The sequence below is a fragment of the Spea bombifrons genome, chromosome 9 (assembly GCF_027358695.1).
Source record: "Spea bombifrons isolate aSpeBom1 chromosome 9, aSpeBom1.2.pri, whole genome shotgun sequence".
NCBI classification, from domain to species: Eukaryota; Metazoa; Chordata; class Amphibia; order Anura; family Pelobatidae; genus Spea; species Spea bombifrons.
The window spans coordinates 16,669,632-16,694,558 of record NC_071095.1 but is presented as its reverse complement, the minus strand read 5'-3'; the positions used below and the strand labels follow the sequence as shown (position 1 = coordinate 16,694,558).

Sequence of the window (24,927 nt, the reverse complement as noted above, 5' to 3'; positions counted from 1 at the left end):
TATCTCTATTACACACGGACTGTCTGCTGTACCCCGTCCCATTACTGTACACTGTATGGGGTATCTCTATTACACACGGACTGTCTGCTGTACCCCGTCCCATTACTGTACACTGTATGGGGTATCTCTATTACACACGGACTGTGTGCTGTACCCCGTCCCATTACTGTACACTGTATGGGGTATCTCTATTACACACGGACTGTGTGCTGTACCCCGTCCCGTTACTGTACACTGTATGGGGTATCTCTATTACACACGGACTGTGTGCTGTACCCCGTCCCGTTATTGTACACTGTATGGGGTATCTCTATTACACACGGACTGTGTGCTGTACCCCGTCCCGTTACTGTACACTGTATGGGGTATCTCTATTACACACGGACTGTGTGCTGTACCCCGTCCCATTACTGTACACTGTATGGGGTATCTCTATTACACACGGACTGTGTGCTGTACCCCGTCCCATTACTGTACACTGTATGGGGTATCTCTATTACACACGGACTGTGTGCTGTACCCCGTCCCATTACTGTACACTGTATGGGGTATCTCTATTACACACGGACTGTCTGCTGTACCCCGTCCCATTACTGTACACTGTATGGGGTATCTCTATTACACACGGACTGTCTGCTGTACCCCGTCCCGTTACTGTACACTGTATGGGGTATCTCTATTACACACGGACTGTGTGCTGTACCCCGTCCCGTTACTGTACACTGTATGGGGTATCTCTATTACACACGGACTGTGTGCTGTACCCCGTCCCGTTACTGTACACTGTATGGGGTATCTCTATTACACACGGACTGTGTGCTGTACCCCGTCCCGTTACTGTACACTGTATGGGGTATCTCTATTACACACGGACTGTGTGCTGTACCCCGTCCCGTTACTGTACACTGGATGGAATTTGCACTAATTAATCCTGAACGGCCTTGTCTCCAGATGTGACACCGAGGAACACATGTTTTTCTTAGGAATCTGCATCAAACTGTCTCTTGCAGCAATAACACCCCAATCAGACACACTCCATAAAAACAAGGTGACACAATGGAGCACGGGGCCGGAGCCAGCACACACCCCCTAGTTAATATTCAGGAGGTAGGAGAGGCCGTACAAAAAGGCTCATTCCTCCTCTTTCTGCAAACAGAGTGAGTGCCCGAGACATGGAGCTCTATGGACTGTGCGTGTTATACCTCTGGCTCTGGGTGGTGACTGCCGACAGACATACCGTCTTCTGGAACAGCACCAACAGCAGGTAAGTCCAAGAGTCTCGGGTCGGGGGCAACGTGGCGCGTGCGCAGGCAGGACCCCTGGCAGTCTGCACGGAATAATGGGGCAAAGAGAGGTACTTGGGGTGTCACAGAGACTGCAGAACCAGAGACTGCTGTTACAGTAACCCCGATATGTTTCATTCTCTCTCTTTAGGGCTAGATGTACTCTTTACAGTTTACAGTATGATAGATGTAGAGTAAGTGCCGTCATTTACGAGGGACATAGATTTACAGACACTATAACCCGGGTACAGTAGGTATGTCTGCATTAGGAAAGGCGGTCCCTGCCCTGAAGAGCTTACAGTCTAAGTAACCCATCCTGGTGAAGCGGGATATGGACAGGGGGCGCCCCGGGGTAGTGTATGCAGTTGGCAGAGCTCTGTCCGTGTGCTGGGGGGGTGAACGGCTAACAAACAGTTAAAGTGGTGGAAAGGTCGGCTGGGGGTGGGGGGCTATTGTCCAGGGGGTTTGTTTTGGGAAAGCATTGCAGGGCAGCCAGCTGTGGCAACTATCAGAGACACAGAGCCAGAGGGGGGTCACTGGCTGGGGGAGGGGAAGGCAACTTCTATAATGCGCAATGTGTACACTGTATGTGAATAGAGTGGAACATATACACTGTATATCTGTATAGTGCACAATATATATATACCATATAACTGTATATACACTGTATATGTATAAAGTGCATAATATATTTACTATATGTTTATATTGTATAATATCTACACCATACACCTGTATATTACATAGTATCTACACCATATACCTGTATATTACATAATATCTACACCATATACCTGTATATTACATAATATCTACACCATATACCTGTATATTACATAATATCTACACCATATACCTGTATATTACATAATATCTACACCATATACCTGTATATTACATAATATCTACACCATATACCTGTATATTACATAATATCTACACCATATACCTGTATATTGCATAGTAATACAACGCATATCTGTATATTAATAGTAATACAACGCATATCTGTGGATACTATATATACACACTGTATCTGTATAGTGGATACTATATATACACACTGTATCTGTATAGCGGATACTATATATATACACTGTATCTGTATAATGGATACTACATATACACACTGTATCTGTATAATACTATATATACACACTGTATCTGTATAGCGGATACTATATATACACACTGTATCTGTATAGTGGATACTATATATACACACTGCATCTGTATAATGGATACTACATATACACACTGTATCTGTATAATACTATATATACACACTGTATCTGTATAGCGGATACTATATATACACACTGTATCTGTATAGCGGATACTATATATACACACTGCATCTGTATAATACTATATATACACACTGTATCTGTATAGCGGATACTATATATACACACTGTATCTGTATAGCGGATACTATATATACACACTGTATCTGTATAGCGGATACTATATATACACACTGTATCTGTATAGCGGATACTATATATACACACTGTATCTGTATAGCGGATACTATATATACACACTGTATCTGTATAGCGGATACTATATATACACACTGCATCTGTATAGCGGATACTATATATACACACTGTATCTGTATAATACTATATATACACACTGTATCTGTATAGCGGATACTATATATACACACTGTATCTGTATAGTGGATACTATATATACACACCGTATCTGTATAGTGGATACTATATATACACACTGTATCTGTATAGCGGATACTATATATACACACTGTATCTGTATAGCGGATACTATATATACACACTGTATCTGTATAATACTATATATACACACTGTATCTGTATAATACTATATATACACACTGTATCTGTATAGCGGATACTATATATACACACTGTATCTGTATAGCGGATACTATATATACACACTGTATCTGTATAATACTATATATACACACTGTATCTGTATAATACTATATATACACACTGTATCTGTATAGCGGATACTATATATACACACCGTATCTGTATAGCGGATACTATATATACACACTGTATCTGTATAATACTATATATACACACTGTATCTGTATAGCGGATACTATATATACACACTGTATCTGTATAGTGGATACTATATATACACACTGTATCTGTACAGCGGATACTATATATACACACTGTATCTGTATAATACTATATATACACACTGTATCTGTATAGCGGATACTATATATACACACTGTATCTGTATAGTTGATACTATATATACACACTGTATCTGTATAGCGGATACTATATATACACACTGTATCTGTATAGCGGATACTATATATACACACTGTATCTGTATAGCGGATACTATATATACACACTGTATCTGTATAGCGGATACTAAATATACACACTGTATCTGTATAATACTATATATACACACTGTATCTGTATAGCGGATACTATATATACACACTGTATCTGTATAGTGGATTCTATATATACACACTGTATCTGTATAATACTATATATACACACTGTATCTGTATAGTGGATACTATATATACACACTGTATCTGTATAGCGGATACTATATATACACACTGTATCTGTATAGTGGATACTATATATACACACTGTATCTGTATAGCGGATACTATATATACACACTGTATCTGTATAGCGGATACTATATATACACACTGTATCTGTATAGCGGATACTATATATACACACTGTATCTGTATAGTGGATACTATATATACACACTGCATCTGTATAGCAGATACTATATATACACACTGTATCTGTATAGTGGATACTATATATACACACTGTATCTGTATAGCGGATACTATATATACACACTGTATCTGTATAGCGGATACTATATATACACACTGTATCTGTATAATACTATATATACACACTGCATCTGTATAGCAGATACTATATATACACACTGTATCTGTATAGTGGATACTATATATACACACTGTATCTGTATAGCGGATACTATATATACACACTGTATCTGTATAGTGGATACTATATATACACACTGTATCTGTATAATACTATATATACACACTGCATCTGTATAGCAGATACTATATATACACACTGTATCTGTATAATACTATATATACACACTGCATCTGTATAGCAGATACTATATATACACACTGTATCTGTATAGCGGATACTATATATACACACTGTATCTGTATAGCGGATACTATATATACACACTGTATCTGTATAATACTATATATACACACTGTATCTGTATAATACTATATATACACACTGTATCTGTATAATACTATATATACACACTGTATCTGTATAATACTATATATACACACTGTATCTGTATAGTGAATATGTTGTATACATTGTATCTGTATTGCCTGTTACATGGATGCATTTGTGTAAGTTTATCATACGTGTCCAGCCTATTAGATACACTGCATATGTCGAGTGTGTTACATGTGTTGTGTGCTGTATGTTGCATGTGTATTGTATGTTGCATGCGCTGTGTGTAACACGGCTCTCAGAATTTCATGGTTTGTAATAAAACAGTTTCACGCAGCAGGGACTCTCTCACACCCTTCATGAAATGCTCCACAACATACACCCTAACCCTCTCCCAACATGCCTGGCTGGGGTACGATGGGTGCGGGGACTGTGTATTAATGGGGCAGGCCTGGCTGGGGTACCATGGGTCCGGGGACTGTGTATTAATGGGGCAGGCCTGGCTGGGGTACGATGGGTCCGGGGACTGTGTATTAATGGAGCAGGCCTGGCTGGGGTACGATGGGTCCGGGGACTGTGTATTAATGGAGCAGGCCTGGCTGGGGTACGATGGGTCCGGGGACTGTGTATTAATGGGGCAGGCCTGGCTGGGGTACCATGGGTCCGGGGACTGTGTATTAATGGGGCAGGCCTGGCTGGGGTACCATGGGTCCGGGGACTGTGTATTAATGGAGCAGGCCTGGCTGGGGTACGATGGGTCCGGGGACTGTGTATTAATGGGGCAGGCCTGGCTGGGGTACGATGGGTCCGGGGACTGTGTATTAATGGGGCAGGCCTGGCTGGGGTACGATGGGTGCGGGGACTGTGTATTAATGGGGCAGGACTGGCTGGGGTACCATGGGTCCGGGGACTGTGTATTAATGGGGCAGGCCTGGCTGGGGTACGATGGGTCCGGGGACTGTGTATTAATGGGGCAGGCCTGGCTGGGGTACGATGGGTGCGGGGACTGTGTATTAATGGGGCAGGCCTGGCTGGGGTACGATGGGTCCGGGGACTGTGTATTAATGGGGCAGGCCTGGCTGGGGTATGATGGGTCCGGGGACTGTGTATTAATGGGGCAGGCCTGGCTGGGGTACGATGGGTCCGGGGACTGTGTATTAATGGGGCAGGCCTGGCTGGGGTACCATGGGTCCGGGGACTGTGTATTAATGGGGCAGGCCTGGCTGGGGTACCATGGGTCCGGGGACTGTGTATTAATGGAGCAGGCCTGGGGTACGATGGGTCCGGGGACTGTGTATTAATGGGGCAGGCCTGGCTGAGGTACCATGGGTCCGGGGACTGTGTATTAATGGAGCAGGCCTGGCTGGGGTACGATGGGTCCGGGGACTGTGTATTAATGGAGCAGGCCTGGCTGGGGTACGATGGGTCCGGGGACTGTGTATTAATGGAGCAGGCCTGGCTGGGGTACGATGGGTGCGGGGACTGTGTATTAATGGGGCAGGACTGGCTGGGGTACCATGGGTCCGGGGACTGTGTATTAATGGAGCAGGCCTGGCTGGGGTACCATGGGTCCGGGGACTGTGTATTAATGGAGCAGGCCTGGCTGGGGTACGATGGGTCCGGGGACTGTGTATTAATGGAGCAGGCCTGGCTGGGGTACGATGGGTCCGGGGACTGTGTATTAATGGGGCAGGCCTGGCTGGGGTACGATGGGTCCGGGGACTGTGTATTAATGGAGCAGGCCTGGCTGGGGTACGATGGGTCCGGGGACTGTGTATTAATGGGGCAGGCCTGGCTGGGGTACGATGGGTCCGGGGACTGTGTATTAATGGGGCAGGCCTGGCTGGGGTACGATGGGTCCGGGGACTGTGTATTAATGGGGCAGGCCTGGCTGGGGTACGATGGGTCCGGGGACTGTGTATTAATGGGGCAGGACTGGGGTACGATGGGTCCGGGGACTGTGTATTAATGGGGCAGGCCTGGGGTACGATGGGTCCGGGGACTGTGTATTAATGGGGCAGGCCTGGCTGGGGTACCATGGGTCCGGGGACTGTGTATTAATGGAGCAGGCCTGGGGTACGATGGGTCCGGGGACTGTGTATTAATGGGGCAGGCCTGGCTGAGGTACCATGGGTCCGGGGACTGTGTATTAATGGGGCAGGCCTGGCTGGGGTACGATGGGTGCGGGGACTGTGTATTAATGGGGCAGGACTGGCTGGGGTACCATGGGTCCGGGGACTGTGTATTAATGGGGCAGGCCTGGGGTACGATGGGTCCGGGGACTGTGTATTAATGGGGCAGGCCTGGCTGGGGTACGATGGGTCCGGGGACTGTGTATTAATGGGGCAGGCCTGGCTGGGGTACCATGGGTCCGGGGACTGTGTATTAATGGGGCAGGCCTGGCTGGGGTACCATGGGTCCGGGGACTGTGTATTAATGGAGCAGGCCTGGGGTACGATGGGTCCGGGGACTGTGTATTAATGGGGCAGGCCTGGCTGAGGTACCATGGGTCCGGGGACTGTGTATTAATGGAGCAGGCCTGGCTGGGGTACGATGGGTCCGGGGACTGTGTATTAATGGAGCAGGCCTGGCTGGGGTACCATGGGTCCGGGGACTGTGTATTAATGGAGCAGGCCTGGCTGGGGTACCATGGGTCCGGGGACTGTGTATTAATGGGGCAGGCCTGGCTGGGGTACGATGGGTCCAGGGACTGTGTATTAATGGGGCAGGACTGGGGTACCATGGGTCCGGGGACTGTGTATTAATGGAGCAGGCCTGGCTGGGGTACGATGGGTCCGGGGACTGTGTATTAATGGGGCAGGCCTGGCTGGGGTACGATGGGTCCGGGGACTGTGTATTAATGGAGCAGGCCTGGCTGGGGTACGATGGGTCCGGGGACTGTGTATTAATGGGGCAGGCCTGGCTGGGGTACGATGGGTCCGGGGACTGTGTATTAATGGGGCAGGCCTGGCTGGGGTACGATGGGTCCGGGGACTGTGTATTAATGGGGCAGGCCTGGCTGGGGTACGATGGGTCCGGGGACTGTGTATTAATGGGGCAGGACTGGGGTACGATGGGTCCGGGGACTGTGTATTAATGGGGCAGGCCTGGGGTACGATGGGTCCGGGGACTGTGTATTAATGGGGCAGGCCTGGCTGGGGTACGATGGGTCCGGGGACTGTGTATTAATGGGGCAGGCCTGGCTGGGGTACGATGGGTGCGGGGACTGTGTATTAATGGAGCAGGCCTGGCTGGGGTATGATGGGTGCGGGGACTGTGTATTAATGGGGCAGGCCTGGCTGGGGTACGATGGGTCCGGGGACTGTGTATTAATGGGGCAGGCCTGGCTGGGGTACGATGGGTCCGGGGACTGTGTATTAATGGGGCAGGCCTGGCTGGGGTACGATGGGTGCGGGGACTGTGTATTAATGGAGCAGGCCTGGCTGGGGTACGATGGGTCCGGGGACTGTGTATTAATGGGGCAGGCCTGGCTGGGGTACGATGGGTCCGGGGACTGTGTATTAATGGGGCAGGCCTGGCTGGGGTACGATGGGTCCGGGGACTGTGTATTAATGGGGCAGGCCTGGCTGGGGTACGATGGGTGCGGGGACTGTGTATTAATGGGGCAGGCCTGGCTGGGGTACGATGGGTCCGGGGACTGTGTATTAATGGGGCAGGCCTGGGGTACGATGGGTCCGGGGACTGTGTATTAATGGAGCAGGCCTGGCTGGGGTACCATGGGTCCGGGGACTGTGTATTAATGGGGCAGGCCTGGCTGGGGCCTGTAAGGGTAGCAGATGGGTGTTTTTTCCGGAGCAGGCAGCAGGGGCAGGAAGGCTGCAGAGGAAGCCCCCTTAATCCCTTTTCCTTTCCCAGATCTGAGAGGCTTCCTCTCCTGCTGACCCTTCTTCCCGTGTCCGGCCTGGGCATCACGCCAAGGACCAGACTGGAAGGCACAACAATTGGGGAATCCTCACCCCAAGAGCTAACCATCTGATGCCTCCTGAGTGCCCAGTGGGTGGGGGAGGGGTGTCAGTCTGGCTCAGCCGCCCAGGTAAAGCGCCGACTCTCCCTTATCTGGAGGCCCCGGAGCAAAATAACAAGTTTCGCTGCCAAAAACCTCTCAGCCACTCCCCCCGTTAACCCCTGTGCATACGCAGCCGCGCACGGTATCTGCACACATGTATCCGCGCTCAGTAACTGCACACGGTATCTGCACACATGTATCCGCGCTCAGTATCTGCACACGGTATCCGCACACATGTATCCGCGCTCAGTATCTGCACACGGTATCTAAACACATGTATCCGCGCTCAGTATCTGCACACGGTATCCGCACACATGTATCCGCGCTCAGTATCTGCACACGGTATCTAAACACATGTATCCGCGCTCAGTATCTGCACACGGTATCCGCACACATGTATCCGCGCTCAGTATCTGCACACGGTATCTGCACACATGTATCCGCGCTCAGTATCTGCACACGGTATCTGCACACATGTATCCGCGCTCAGTATCTGCACACGGTATCTGCACACATGTATCCGCGCTCAGTATCTGCACACGGTATCCGCACACATGTTTCCGCTCACGGTGTAAAGAGCTGTGCCGTTTGTGGGGCGTTCACGTTCCCGGCTGGCGCTCCTCGGAATGTTGGAAAGGAATGTGACCTGGAAAACAGGCCCATGTGACAGCCTGGCAAACAGTGGCCACCGTGCCCAGGAGCTTGCAATCTGTAACCCGCTCTGTGCAGTAACACCCTGCCGGCCCGGCGGCTCAGACGTGGTGGGGGCTTTAGAGGGTTTGTGGCGAGGGTGATGCCCGGCGTGGAACGTGTTTGCGAGTGTGCTGTTGTTTGTATGCGCTCCGGGAGGTGAGATGTCTCTGACCCGTGGGGGGGGGGGGTTATCTAGCGAATCTGCCGCTGGGGAGGTTGGGTTACCAGGAAGCTGATGGAATTTACCAATATAGCCCAAAAGTGGAAATACTGGTTTCGTGCTCTGTTTGTTTTTTCATGTATACGCCATGGATCAGACGGTCCCAACATTATACCGCAGCAGCTTCATGCACTGTGAGGGGGGCTGCAGACAGTATACCGGCTGGGGGGCTGCGGACAGTATACCGGCTGGGGGGCTGCGGACAGTATATGGGCTGGGGGGCTGCGGACAGTATACGGGCTGGGGGGCTGCGGACAGTATACGGGCTGGGGGGCTGTGGACAGTATACCGGCTGGGGGGCTGTGGACAGTATACCGGCTGGGGGGCTGTGGACAGTATACCGGCTGGGCGGGGGGCTGCGGACAGTATACCGGCTGGGGGGTTGTGGACAGTATACCGGCTGGGGGGCTGTGGACAGTATACCGGCTGGGGGGCTGTGGACAGTATACCGGCTGGGGGGCTGTGGACAGTATACGGGCTGGGCGGGGGGCTGCGGACAGGGGCAGTATAGCGGCTGCCGTCAGTATAACGGCGGCAGAAAGTATACCGACTGGGAGGTGCTGGCGCGGCCCTCTGGACACATACTGCTGGGTGTTGTGGGAGTGGAATATCTGGATGTTCCTGGCCTCACTTCCCTTGAGGTTTTTAGGACCAGACTTCTAAACCCCTTGAATGAAGCGAGGCGAGGGTGGCGGCGCTCCCCACTCACTAAGGATGCCGGTCAGGCACGTACAGGTTGTGTTTATTGCCGACAGATTGTGAAAGTCTGAGTTGCCGTAACACCTGCGCAAGCTCTTCTGTCTCAGGCCAAAGATAACAGGGGGGGGGGTGTTTGCTTAATACCAAGAGGCACTTGTGAGGTTTAATGGAGAGTCCTCGGAATACAGTCAGGGAAGCGGCTTCTATCACAGATAATGCCCCAGACCGGGGAACGTAAAGCCGAGCCGGCTAATCCTGCAAATAAACGGCAAGCCCTGTGCTGATCCCCTCGCCTCTCCCCCCACGCTGATCCCCTAACCTCTCCCCCCCAACGCTGATCCCCTAACCTCTCCCCCCACGCTGATCCCCTCGCCTCTCCCGCCACACTGATCCCCTAACCTCTCCCCCCACGCTGATCCCCTAACCTCCCCCCAACGCTGATCCCCTCGCCTCTCCCCCCCACGCTGATCCCCTCGCCTCTCCCCCAACGCTGATCCCCCTAACCTCTCCCCCAAGACTAATCCCCTCGCCTCTCCCCCCACGCTGATCCCCTCGCCTCTCCCCCCACGCTGATCCCCTAACCTCTCCCCCCACGCTGATCCCCTAACCTCTCCCCCCACGCTGATCCCCTAACCTTTCCCCTCACGCTGATCCCCTAACCTCTCCCCTCACGCTGATCCCCTAACCCCTCTCCCCACGCTGATCCCCTCGCCTCTCCCCCCACGCTGATCCCCTAACCCCTCCCCCCACGCTGATCCCCTCGCCTCTCCCCCCACGCTGATCCCCTAACCTCTCCCCTCACGCGGATCCCCTAACCTCTCCCCCCACGCTGATCCCCTCGCCTCTCCCCCCACGCTGATCCCCTCGCCTCTCCCCCCACGCTGATCCCCTCGCCTCTCCCCCCACGCTGATCCCCTTGCCGATCCTCACGCTGATCCCCTCATCTCACACTATACAGGGGCACACACTAACCCCCAGCCACACACTATACAGGGGCACACACTAACCCCCGCCATACACTATACAGGGGCACACACTAACCCCCAGCCACACACTATACAGGGGCACACACTAACCCCAGCCATACACTATACAGGGGCACACACTAACCCCCGCCATACACTATACAGGGGCACACACTAACCCCCAGACACACACTATACAGGGGCACGCACTAACCCCCAGACACACACTATACAGGGGCACACACTAACCCCCGCCATACACTATACAGGGGCACACACTAACCCCCAGACACACACTATACAGGGGCACACACTAACCCCCAGACACACACAGTCCACTGAAGGGTATGCCTCCATGTCTAACACTCCACTTAGCAATGCGTTCAGCACCAGTCACTCCAATTAGGGAGAATTCACATGGAAATGTTGCGCATGGATGCCCACTGCCAGGTTATTTGCATTTCAAGCACATTAATTGGTTTCTCAAACAGACAATTAATGACATTGAGCAAACAATGGCTTCTGTTTGTGCGGCAGAGCATATACCCAAACAGCAGGGCTGTGGTCTGGCACTGGGGGGGTTCCCGGGCCCTGGTTCAGCCGAGTGCTTTCTATTTCATGCGTGGGTAATAGGAGAAGGACTGAGAGTGAATCCCCATTTATTGTCTTTGCCCCTCTCTGGGAGTTGGGGGTGAGGGGCAGCGTCTTTGATTGTAAGCTGCCTGGTGTGACCTCGTGGCAGTAGAAGCTGAAGCGGAGCCACGCTGTCTGCAGGGGCCAGGATAATTAGCATGGGATGTTTAGCACCTGGGGCTGAGGGGAACCGACTGGTCAATATTAACACGAGAACGTCAAGGGGTTTGTGTGTGAATAGCATGTCCATGCAGAGACACGCTAATGTGTTAAATTCATGGCACCCACAGCAACTGGCCCAAGGAGCTTACAGTCTAGCGGTATAATGGCAGACCCTGTCCCAAGGAGCTTACAGTCTAGCGGTATAATGGCAGACCCTGTCCCAAGGAGCTTACAGTCTAGCGGTATAATGGGAGACCCTGTCCCAAGGAGCTTACAGTCTAGCGGTATAATGGGAGACCCTGTCCTAATGAGCTTACAGTCTAGCGGTATAATGGCAGACCCTGTCCTAATGAGCTTACAGTCTAGCGGTATAATGGCAGACCCTGTCCCAAGGAGCTTACAGTCTAGCGGTATAATGTGACACCCTACCCCGAGAGGTTTATAATCTAATAATTACGTTGGGGCATTTTTTCCCGGTGGTATAATGGAGGTGTGTGGCTTCCCCCTCCTGCCCCTGGGTACATTACTGCAGAACGTGGGGATGAAAACGTGGGAGGATAGCGTGGTAATCCGTGCGGCGCTGTGCACGGTACCATCCCGTGGAAGCCTGGGGGATGCTGGCCTCTGTCCCAGGATTTAGCGGCCAGGCTTGTGGGAGCTGCCAGGAATAACCCCGTGAGTGCCGGTGGGGAGGCAGCGCGGATGTGGGGCCGTGAGTCAGTTTCCCGGCTGGGAGACTCTTGGATTCTCACGCGTTGCTCCATATCACCTGGCAGCTGACTCATTGTTTTGCACAATCACTTTTCATCAACACGGATTAAAAGGTAGAGCCTGAGGGCAGAGAATGCGCATGCACAGCATAGAAACCCCCGGACACAGCCATTTCATCAGCGCCATCAAGACATCTAGAACACACGTGCCCCTAACTACCCCCTCTTTAGCGTCGTTCCTTCTCGGGACTGGGGCAAAGTAATGGTAAAGCCGGTCTCGGTCCTACACGCCGCGGTATAGAGCGCTTGTCTCGGGCAGTCTCGTTACATAGGGGGATCTGTCCCATTGCGTGTCCTCTGTATGGGTACGTCCCAGCAGATAGGGTACCGGCTCCACTCATGTCCTTCTCTCCTCCTCTCCGCAGGTTCCTTTGGGATGATTACACCGTAGAGGTGCGAATGAATGACTACTTGGATATAGTGTGCCCACATTACGAGGAGGGCAGCGTGCCCAGCCACACAGTAGAGCGGTACACCTTGTTCCTCGTGGATTATGAAGAGTACGCGACGTGTCAGCCCATCTCCAAGGACCAGGTGCGCTGGGAGTGCAACAAGCCCTTCGCTCCACACGGACCCGAGAGACTATCGGAAAAGTTCCAGAGGTTCACCCCCTTCACCCTGGGCAAAGAGTTCAAGGAGGGTGGCACATACTACTATATCTGTGAGTAGCTCCGTGGGCCTCAGGGGTGGGTCGTGGGAGGTGAGGGCAGAAAGCTACCAGGGATGGTCTGCGCATAGTCAATAATGACCACCAAGTCCCCGTGGTAAAGGAACCGTGAGGCAGCCGTGTTATGGGGGATACACGTCTGTAATGTGTGAAACGAGTCCGTGCTGGCAGTAACACAGCACACGCGGCGGCAGGGCAGCCAGGCAAGCTGAGAGCGAGCTGCGTGTCTCTGCATGTGTACCAGGCGTGGCCCGTAACACCGGCGAGACAGCGCGCCGCATGACACCCCAATCCCAGGACGGATTTGGGGTCTGAATGGAAGAGTCAGCAGTGAAAATACCCCCCCCCCCTTCCCACAAGGAAGACAGACACTTCCCAAAACATCTTGGGGAAGGGGAGGGGGTCTTCCTGCTGGCATCAGGAAAACATACAATGCATTGTTTGAGTGAATGGGCCCCGGGCGCCGGGGTCACGTGCTCTGTCTGTTCGGCGGCTTGTGGTCCGCGTGGTTACAATGCTCTTACAGCTACTTCTTCTCTTTGCAGCTAAACCGATCCACCACCACGGGGACTCGTGCTTGAAGCTGCGCGTGCACGTGGCCGGGAGAGCAAGTGAGTTTACGTTCTCATTGTTTTTTGTCCTCGGCCTCGGATCCTGCCCTATTTCAGCCCATGGAGGCTGCCCCGGCACCAGCACTGCCACCCTTAATATAGGCGGCGGCAAGGCGCCCTGCACTCTGTCTCTCCCATCCCCCATTGCGCTCGGCCCAGCATGCTGGAACAGAGTTTTAATTGGGTTTGTTTTGTGTCTCTGCAGCACAGCCGCCCTCCACCAACGTTCACACCCCGAAAGCCAGGATCCAATCGGGTAAGTACGTCTCGAGCGCGCGGGGCACATTCCCAGCCCGACCCCATGTGCAGGCAGCTCCCGGGAGAGTGCGCGGGGCCGCACCCTCGCTAATCCTGGGAAATAAGGAACAGATGCTGGCCGCGCTCTGCGCTCCGGGGCCTGTCCGCTCCCTGCCCCGCCAGTAACTTAATACCGCCAGCAGAGCGAGCGCAAAAGAGCCGAGCAGGGAACCAAAAGCATGGAAGCTGTTTGTGCAGTGATAAGGGAAAGCACTGGCTGCTCGGAGTGATGGGAGCTGTAGGTCCAAACCCTGTTCTAACTCCTCTTTCTTCCCATCTCCAGACGAACCTGCAGCAGATCTTCCGGGGGTCCTCAAAAGTGTGGCGCAGAACTCCTCACCGCGCAGCACCTCCGTCACCCTGCTCTGCCTCCTGCTCCCTTTACTGACTCTTCTCGGCTTGTGAAGCAGCATCAAGAGCTCAGCGATCGCGCGGAAGAGAAGGCGTCCGCAATGTGGCCCCCAAACACTCATACCTAGAACTCACCGACACGTCCGATGACCAAAGCACGCACAAAGCGTGAATATGCACGAGGATAAACGCGGGGCCAAAGGACAGCCACAAAAGTGCACTTTGCAGCTGCTTCCGACACGTCGACGGGGAGGAGGACTCGGCGGATTCTCGCCGGCAGAGATCCGCGCAGGCTCCCTGTAACTTTCCGGAGATGGTGGCGGAAGTGGGATCTGCTCAGCTAGCGCCAAAAGTAGCAGTATTTGTATAGCGTGCCGTCTTACGCCTTGGCTGGTGTAGGAGGCATCCATGTACGTTGTGAATATGTAAATACGCGAGAGATTTATAGTGTTAACAGGGTCCTCGGACTAATCTTCCTCTGTAGTAAGACTAATCCTTGTATACACCGATGCCGACCGACGGCCTCCTGATCACTGACGTGAAGCCTCTGCTCCCTCGGCCAGCGGCGCGGAGGCTCTCGAGGACTCCATGTGAATAAGATGTATAGATTTGTACAGCAGCAGAAATTGTACAGTTTTATAGACGTTTGCTTTTTCTAACGAAGGTCCTTAAATAAAGAGGGCGTTTTAAATAAAAGCTGTTGTCAGTCCGCTGATCCCATACCTCCGGCAGATCCTCTCCCTCGCTGATCCTATATCCCCTGCTGATCCTCTGCCCCGCTGATCCTATACCTCCCACTGATCCAATACCTCCCGCTGATCCTATATCCCCTGCTGATCCTCTGCCTCTCGCTGATCCCATACCTCCAGCTGATCCTCTGAACCGCTGATCCTATACCTCCGGCTGATCCTCTGACCAGCTGATCCTCTGCCCCGGTGATCCTATATCCCCTGCTGATCCTCTGCCTCTCGCTTATCCCATACCTCCGGCTGATCCTCTGACCCGCTGATCCTATACCTCCGGCTGATCCTCTGCCTCTCACTGATCCCATACCTCCGGCTGATCCTCTGACCCGCTGATCCTATACCTCCGGCTGATCCTCTGCCTCTCACTGATCCTATACCTCCGGCTGATCCTCTGACCCGCTGATCCTATACCTCCGGCTGATCCTTTGCCTCTCACTGATCCCATACCTCCAGCTGATCCTATACCTCCGGCTGATCCTATATCCCCTGCTGATCCTCTGCCCCGCTGATCCCATACCTCCCGCTGATCCTCTGCCCAGCTGATCCTATATCCCCTGCTGATCCTCTGCCAAGATGATCCTATATCCCCTGCCTGATCCTCTGCCCCGCTGATCCTCACACTCTGGGTAGATAAGGCCGTTTGGCGTGAATGTAGTTTCCATTAACACATTAGGCTGGTGTCCCTCCTCCCCCCAGGGCGCAGCAGCTGCTGATTGGCTCTGCCAATATGCTTTACTGGGGGAAGCCCCTTTCTCCGGGGCCGAATCAGCAGCATCCCCTCTGAATGCGTGCGTGCGTGGCGGGTACACCGACCTGTGTATAAAGTCCATGCGGAATCTATAGGTGTCTCTATGTGTCCTGGGAACGGGGAGTTAAGATGGATGCTCCCATCATATATATATATATATATATATATATATATCCTTCTTTAATGTGTGAAAGATCCACCTATAGTGCATGCGCAGCACATGTCATATGGAGAGCGTACCGTACCTGGGACAGGGTCTTCCATGGACACCCACACGCCTCCCGCTCATCTGTGGGACAAGAGGCATACGTGTGAGTTCCATGTACATGTTCCGTAACATGTAATACGACAAAACTAAATGTGGGTAACGGCGGCTGGTACACGGCACCGCGTATCAACTTCCTTTAAAATCCAGCAAAATGCCCCCCACTCCGTTACACCCCAAATTAACTGATTTCTATAGCACCGCCATAAGCCGCAGAGCTGTACACAGATGAATGAAACGCCTGATACTGTGACTTGCGGGGCAGGAATGTGAGGAGGAGGAGGAGAACGAGGCGCTCCACAATTCAATGAAAGGCTCTTTCGGCCGCATTCCTCAGCTAATTAGTGTTGTTGCGTTATGGCAGGCGTTGAGTTAATTAGGTCTGTGAAGAAACAGACATAGCTGGGATACTGGGAGAGGGTGGCACACGGAACGGGTAACACGTGTGTACGGGGGGGGGGCGGCAGCACGCGCAACATTATGAAATGGTGACCTTTCAGCAAATTCTAATTATGTGTGCGATTACACACAGGCCCTGCAGACACGGCGGCCTCCTCGCAGGATGCTATTTTAAGGTTATTGACAAATTATTTTTAATTGTTGCTCTTTACGCTCCCCTATTGTATCAGCACAATGGAATGTGCCACCGGACCCACCTAATTTCACTTTACCAAAAGGTAGGTAGATAAGTGGAACAGCCTCCTGGCAGAAGTGGTAGAGGGTAATACAGTGAGGGAATGTAAACATGCATGGGATAGACATACGGCTCCTGAATCTAAGACGAGACCAACGTCTGATCTGCCGGGGGGTTGCGGGTTTCTAATCTAATTCCAGCTGCCAGGACGGTGGCCGCGAGGGTCGGACCCCCCAAAGGAGCGCATTACAATAATACCCTCACTGTATTGCCCTCTACCACTTCTGCTGGGAGGCCGCCCCATGCAACCACTCCTCAGGACAGGGGTTCCCATTGCACCGGGGTCCTAATGTCCTTCTGATACAGCTGCACGTGCCCTTATATCACGTGACACGTAACACGCCAAATAACTGCCACAGACCGAAATCTCCGTGGGGCGCGTTTATTACATTGTAGGTAATACTGTGAGGTGATGCAGTGGCGGAGTGACGAAGTGATACGGCACCTGCGCAGTGATGCAGTGACGAGGTTATTTGCCCCCCCCCCACAGTGATGCACTGACACGGCCCCCGTGCAGCGATGGAGTGACGCAGTGATTCAGACCCCGCGCAGTGATACAGTGACTTAGTGATTCGGCCCCCACGCAGTGATGCACTGACACGGCCCCCGTGGATTGATGCAGTGACGCAGTGATCGGGCCCCAGCGCAATGATGCAGCGACTCGGCCCCCGCGCAGTGATGCACTGACACGGCCCCTGTGGATTCATGCAGTGGCGTGGTGATTCGGCCCCCGTGCAGCAATGCAGTGACGCAGTGGTTTGGACCCTGCGTAGTGATGCAGTGACTTGGCCCCCGCGCAGTGATACAGTGACGCGGTGATTCGGCCCCCGCGCAGTGATGCAGTGACGCAGTGATTGGGCCCCCGCGCAGTGATGCAGTGACACGGCCCCAGTGAATTCATGCAGTGACGTGGTGATTCGGCCCCCATGCAGCAATGCAGTGACACAGTAGTTTGGACCCCCAGCGCAATGATGCAGCGACTCGGCCCCCGCGCAGTGATGCACTGACACGGCCCCTGTGGATTCATGCAGTGGCGTGGTGATTCGGCCCCCGTGCAGCAATGCAGTGACGCAGTGGTTTGGACCCTGCGTAGTGATGCAGTGACTTGGCCCCCGCGCAGTGATGCAGTGACGCGGTGATTCGGACCCCGCGCAGTGATGCAGTGACGCGGTGATTCGGACCCCGCGCAGTGATGCAGTGACTTGGCCCCCGCGCAGTGATGCAGTGACGCGGTGATTCGGACCCCGCGCAGTGATGCAGTGACGCAGTGATTCGGACCCCGCGCAGTGATGCAGTGACTCGGCCCCTGCGCAGTGATGCGGTGACTCGGACCCCGCGCAGTGATGCACTGACGCAGTGATTCGGCCCCTGTGCAGTGATACAGTGACGCGGTGGTTTGGCCCCCGCGCAGTGATGCAGTGATTTGGCCCCCATGCAGTGACTCGGCCCCCACGGAGAGCTTTCTGTATGTTGATGTTATTTAGAGGTTTTCCGCTGGCAGGGGCCGGTGACTCCGGTACAGTGACAGGCGCTGATGTGGCAGTAAAGGCGGGTCTGAGGAGGAGGAAACCCGGGAGGAGGAAGAGAGGCCTCACTCAGACCTCGGCCTGTCCCCGTGCCCCTCCCCTGCAGGCCACGCTCAGATCCCGGCCTGTCCCCACGCTCGCCTCTGGGAGGCCGCGCTCAGACCCCGACCGGTCCCCGCGTTTCTGCCTGGTGGGCCCCGCTCAGACCCCGGCTGGTCGCTCACCATGGACGCCATGTGGCTGCTCTCCGGGGCCTGCGTGATCTTCACTCTCGGCATGTTCTCCAGCGGCCTGTGAGTCTTCCCGGGTTATTACCGAACCCTCCATACCCCCCCACCCATACCCACTTCACTCTCTCCCATAACCCTCTCCCCTCCCCTCCCCTATACCCCCCATAACCCTCTCGCTCTCCCCTATACCCCCTATAACTCTCTCACTCTCCATCTGTACCCATACCCACTTCACTCTCTCCCATACCCTCTCCCCTATACCCCTCCCAACCCTCTCACTCTCCCTCTGCACCCTCTCCTATCCCCTATACCCCCCTCATAACCCTCTCCCCTGTACCCCTCCCTCTGTACCCATACCCTCTCCCCTATACCCTCTCCTCTCCCCTATACCCCCTCCATAACCCTCTCACTCTCCCTCTGCACCCTCTCCTCTCCCTTAAACCCCCTCATAACCCTCTCCCTCTGTACCCTCTCCTCTCCCCTATACCCCCTCCCAACCCTCTCACTCTCCCTCTGTACCCATACCCACTTCACTCTCCCTCTGTACCCACTCCCCCAAGCCCCCCCCACAACCCTCTCACTCTCCCTCTGCACACGTACCCTCCATACCCACTTCACTCTCCCCAATACCCCCTCCATAACCCTCTCACCCTCTGTACCCATACCCCCTCCCTCCATAAACCTCTCACCCGCCGAGCCCGGCAGCCCATGTTCCGGTGCGTAGCTGCCGAGCCCGGCATCCCATGGTCAGTGCGTACGTGCCGATCCCAGCAGCCCATGGTCTGGTGCGTACCTGCTGAGCCCGGCAGCCCATGGTCAGTGCGTACCCGCCGAGCCCGGCAGCCCATGGTCTGGTGCGTACCTGCCGAGCCCGGCAGCCCATGGTCAGTGCGTACGTGCTGATCCCAGCAGCCCATGGTCTGGTGCGTACCCGCCGAGCCCGGCAGCCCATAGTCAGTGCGTACCCGCCGAGCCCGGCAGCCCATGGTCAGTGCGTACCCGCCGAGCCCGGCAGCCCATAGTCAGTGCGTACCCGCCGAGCCCGGCAGCCCATTTTGTGAGTGAACTCCGCTCCAAACCCCAGGGTTCCTTATTTCTTATCAGACTGTTTTCTCTGAAAGGTCGGACCTGCGCACGATGGTCTCAAAGCAAAGTGTGGACAATATCCAGTTCCTACCGTTTCTAACCACAGATCTGAAGTAGGTATGAGGCCACTGAAGTCTCTGACATGTGTCTGAGAAGACAAAGGATGCCAGGGGTGCCGCCAGATGCCCGTGAGGGGTGTCTGGGGTGCTGTTTGTGCCGTGGGCTGCCCGTGAGGGGTGACTGGGGTGCTGTTTGTGCTGCGGGATGCCCGTGAGGGGTGTCTGGGGTGCTGTTTGTGCTGCGGGATGCCCGTGAGGGGTGTCTGGGGTGCTGTTTGTGCCGCGGGCTGCCTGTGAGGGGTGACTGGGGTGATGTTTGTGCCGCGGGCTGCCTGTGAGGGGTGACTGGGGTGATGTTTGTGCCGCGGGCTGCCTGTGAGGGGTGACTGGGGTGATGTTTGTGCCGCGGGCTGCCTGTGAGGGGTGACTGGGGTGCTGTTTGTGCCGCGGGCTGCCTGTGAGGGGTGACTGGGGTGCTGTTTGTGCCGCGGGCTGCCTGTGAGGGGTGACTGGGGTGCTGTTTGTGCCGCGGGATGCCCGTGAGGGGTGTCTGGGGTGCTGTTTGTGCCCCGGGATGCCCGTGACGGGTGGGTGTTGTGCAGTGATGGTGATGTAACCGGGGTACTGTGGCTTTCTTGCAGTAATCTGGGGTGGCTGTATTATGGATACCTAAAGGGGGACGGGACTCTCATCACGGTGAATTCGATTGGAGCCTCTCTGCAGACCCTCTATATAGTGGCCTATATCTTCTATTGTGACAAGAAGGTACGTGCATCTACAGCAGGTCATGTGTTCTAGATCACCATTCCACTTCACTATTCTCCCACCCACACTAACCCCTCCGAGATTTACACTATTCTCCCACACCGCACTCTGACCCATCCGAGATTTACACTATACTCCCACACCGCACTCTGACCCCTCCGAGATTTACACTATTCTCCCACGCCGCACTCTGACCCATCCGAGATTTACACTATTCTCCCACGCCGCACTCTGACCCCTCCGAGATTTACACTATTCTCCCACGCCGCACTCTGACCCCTCCGAGATTTACACTATTCTCCCATGCTGCACTCTGACCCATCCGAGATTTACACTATCCTCGCACACCGCACTCTGACCCCTCCGAGATTTACACTATCCTCGCACACCGCACTCTGACCCCTCTGAGATTTACACTATTCTCCCACACCACACTCTGACCCCTCCGAGATTTACACTATCCTCCCACCCACTCTGACCCCTCCAAAATTTACACTATTCTCCCACACCGCACTCTGACCCCTCCGAGATTTACACTATCCTCGCACACCGCACTCTGACCCCTCCGAGATTTACACTATCCTCGCACACCGCACTCTGACCCATCCGAGATTTACACTATTCTCCCACACCGCACTCTGACCCCTCTGAGATTTACACTATCCTCCCACACCGCACTCTGACCCCTCCGAGATTTACACTATTCTCCCACACCGCACTCTGACCCCTCCGAGATTTACACTATCCTCCCACCTACACTGACCCCTCCGAGATTTACACTATCCTCGCACACCGCACTCTGAGCCCTCCGAGATTTACACTATTCTCCCACGCCGCACTCTGACCCCTCCGAGATTTACACTATCCTCGCACACCGCACTCTGACCCCTCTGAGATTTACACTATTCTCCCACACCACACTCTGACCCCTCCGAGATTTACACTATCCTCCCACCCACTCTGACCCCTCCAAAATTTACACTATTCTCCCACACCGCACTCTGACCCCTCCGAGATTTACACTATCCTCGCACACCGCACTCTGACCCCTCCGAGATTTACACTATCCTCGCACACCGCACTCTGACCCATCCGAGATTTACACTATCCTCCCACACCGCACTCTGACCCCTCCGAGATTTACACTATCCTCCCACCTACACTGACCCCTCCGAGATTTACACTATCCTCGCACACCGCACTCTGACCCCTCTGAGATTTACACTATTCTCCCACACCACACTCTGACCCCTCCGAGATTTACACTATCCTCGCACACCGCACTCTGACCCCTCCGAGATTTACACTATTCTCCCACCCACTCTGACCCCTCCAAAATTTACACTATTCTCCCACACCGCACTCTGACCCCTCCGAGATTTACACTATCCTCGCACACCGCACTCTGACCCCTCCGAGATTTACACTATTCTCCCACACCGCACTCTGACCCCTCCGAGATTTACTCTATTCTCCCACACCGCACTCTGACCCATCCGAGATTTACACTATCCTCCCACACCGCACACTGACCCATCCGAGATTTACACTATCCTCCCACCTACACTGACCCCTCCGAGATTTACACTTTCCTCGCACACCGCACTCTGACCCCTCCGAGATTTACACTATCCTCCCACCCACACTAACCCCTCCGAGATTTACACTATCCTCCCACACCGCACTCTGACCCCTCCGAGATTTACACTATCCTCCCACCTACACTGACCCCTCCGAGATTTACACTATCCTCGCACACCGCACTCTGACCCCTCTGAGATTTACACTATTCTCCCACACCACACTCTGACCCCTCCGAGATTTACACTATCCTCGCACACCGCACTCTGACCCCTCCGAGATTTACACTATTCTCCCACCCACTCTGACCCCTCCAAAATTTACACTATTCTCCCACACCGCACTCTGACCCCTCCGAGATTTACACTATCCTCGCACACCGCACTCTGACCCCTCCGAGATTTACACTATTCTCCCACACCGCACTCTGACCCCTCCGAGATTTACTCTATTCTCCCACACCGCACTCTGACCCATCCGAGATTTACACTATCCTCCCACACCGCACACTGACCCCTCCGAGATTTACACTATCCTCCCACCTACACTGACCCCTCCGAGATTTACACTTTCCTCGCACACCGCACTCTGACCCCTCCGAGATTTACACTATCCTCGCACACCGCACTCTGACCCCTCCGAGATTTACACTATCCTCCCACCTACACTGACCCCTCCGAGATTTACACTATTCTCCCACCCCACACTCCTCAGCGCATTGCACTGACCTTGCACGCCACACCCTAACCACTTGGAGATTTATTCTGCACTTGCATGCTGCCCTTTGACACCCCTGAGCCGTGCACTGAAGTTGCAGTGATCTCATGCTGCTTTTGTGTTACAGCGCAACGTGCTGTGCCAGGTCCTGCTGTCCGCGAGCGTCCTGTTTCTGGCGTACAGTTACTTCTATGTGTGGATAACGGATATCGGTGTGCGTTTGAATCAGCTGGGCCTGTTCTGCAGCATGTTCACAATCGGCATGTACCTGTCTCCGCTGGCCGACCTGGTAACTACACGGTGACCCGAGAAGCGACCCGAGGAGCGACAGTGCGGGAGAAGCTAACACGTTTCTGTCTCCTCCACAGGCTAAGATAATCCGGACCAAATCCACCAAGTGTCTGTCGTTTCCACTGAGCGTGGCCACGTTCCTCACCTCCTCCTCCTGGGTGCTGTACGGTTGGGAGCTCCGTGACCTGTACATTATGGTGAGCAGGAGGGGGTGCTCTAAAACGAGCAGGGGACAGTAACATTTCTCTAAACATTTAAGGGCCCAAAGCGTCCTTCTTTTCTTTGTATCTGCGGCGCCTTGGGTGCATGGGGCATCTTAATGCTATACCCCCCCCCCCAGCACAACAAAAGCGAAACGTTAAGACAAGGAGAAGGCGTTTTTTTAGTGGAAAGGTCTGACTTGGTACCTCGCTTCTCCCGCAGATTCCGAACCTCCCCGGGATCGTGACCAGCATTCTGCGTTTCTGGCTATTCTGGAAGTACCCTCCGGATAAGCCCTCCTACCCCTACCTGCAGGCCTGACGGCGACCGCCGCGCAGGAGGCAATCGGCGCTTCGCTACGTCGATGGCATCATGTGCCTATAATCTTCAGAAGACTCGGCAGTCACAGGGCCCAGCTTCCCGGCAGGGGGTTTAATTGGCGGACTGGGCCCGTACGTACTCTCTGCTGCTCTAGGGTGGTGTTTCATGATTTATTTTCAGGTTGTGGGTAATAGCAGGAGAAGCATTGAATTGCAGGAGAGGTCCTCGGGCGGTGGAGCGGGGTCACGGAGCGTTGCCCCCGGGAGGCGCGGGGTAGAGCCGCTTTAGAAAGTGTTCTAGAGCTTAGACATTAGTTCTGCGGCCTGCACACGCACACTCGCTTTCAGCTGACACAGCGGCTTGTATTGTGAGCCCCCGCTGGGCCGGTCAGCATTTAAGAGCGGCTGAGTCAGGAGGGGCAAACACGGTTACACAAACAGCGCCGCTTAGCAGGATGCACCTCGTGGTTACGGGGGGGGGGTGAGGCGGCTCGCTTCTACCAGGAAGCACAGCTTGAGTGTGAGTGAGGGCCGCTGACATCAGCCGCGTCCTCCTGTCCACAGAAGAGCTTCAGGAATTTCATGTGGAAAGAAGAACAATAGAACAGAACTGGAGGCGGGAAAGGAGACCCCCAGATACCGTCGGTGGCTCGGCCCACACGGCCGTCCGGAGGGGACTGCACCAGCTGAGAGCAGCCTCTGGTGAGGGCCGCGCAGCCCCTGGGGCAGGCCGCGCAGCCCCTGGGGCATACTCTGAGTGTTCGCCTTATTGGGTGGATATGGGATGTGCGTGGAATGTAATTTTTCCTAAGTGCCTGATGAACTGTATGAACCTTCATAATAAATTCTATGTCTTCAGCCCTCTCGTGTCTCTCCCACGCTGTACGTTTACCCCTAAGGACGGTACCCGGGGGCAGTCTGACGGGACCGTGGGGACTATAGAAACCTGGAACCCGCTGGCAGCTCGGACCCGTTCTGCCCACTGCGTTCACCCCTTTTTCCTGCTTTAAAGGAGCCAGTTATATGCCTATCCCATGCATGTTAAAATCCCTTCACTGTATTGCCC

The 24,927-nt window shown here is 53.8% G+C and overlaps 2 protein-coding genes across 2 annotated transcripts; both read left to right on the top strand.

Annotated features, from left to right (window-relative positions):
* The first annotated feature begins 1,147 nt into the window (after positions 1-1,147).
* Positions 1,148-15,328, top strand: EFNA1 (ephrin A1). Its single transcript, XM_053475513.1, has 5 exons — positions 1,148-1,264; positions 13,072-13,367; positions 13,919-13,984; positions 14,190-14,240; positions 14,565-15,328. The coding sequence occupies exons 1-5, from the start codon at positions 1,173-1,175 to the stop codon at positions 14,684-14,686; spliced, it is 627 nt and encodes a 208-aa protein (XP_053331488.1). The 5' UTR covers positions 1,148-1,172; the 3' UTR covers positions 14,687-15,328.
* Positions 15,329-18,599: 3,271 nt separating this feature from the next.
* Positions 18,600-23,953, top strand: SLC50A1 (solute carrier family 50 member 1). Its single transcript, XM_053475512.1, has 6 exons — positions 18,600-18,904; positions 19,963-20,040; positions 20,628-20,751; positions 23,177-23,338; positions 23,418-23,537; positions 23,764-23,953. The coding sequence occupies exons 1-6, from the start codon at positions 18,837-18,839 to the stop codon at positions 23,860-23,862; spliced, it is 651 nt and encodes a 216-aa protein (XP_053331487.1). The 5' UTR covers positions 18,600-18,836; the 3' UTR covers positions 23,863-23,953.
* Positions 23,954-24,927: the final 974 nt, after the last annotated feature.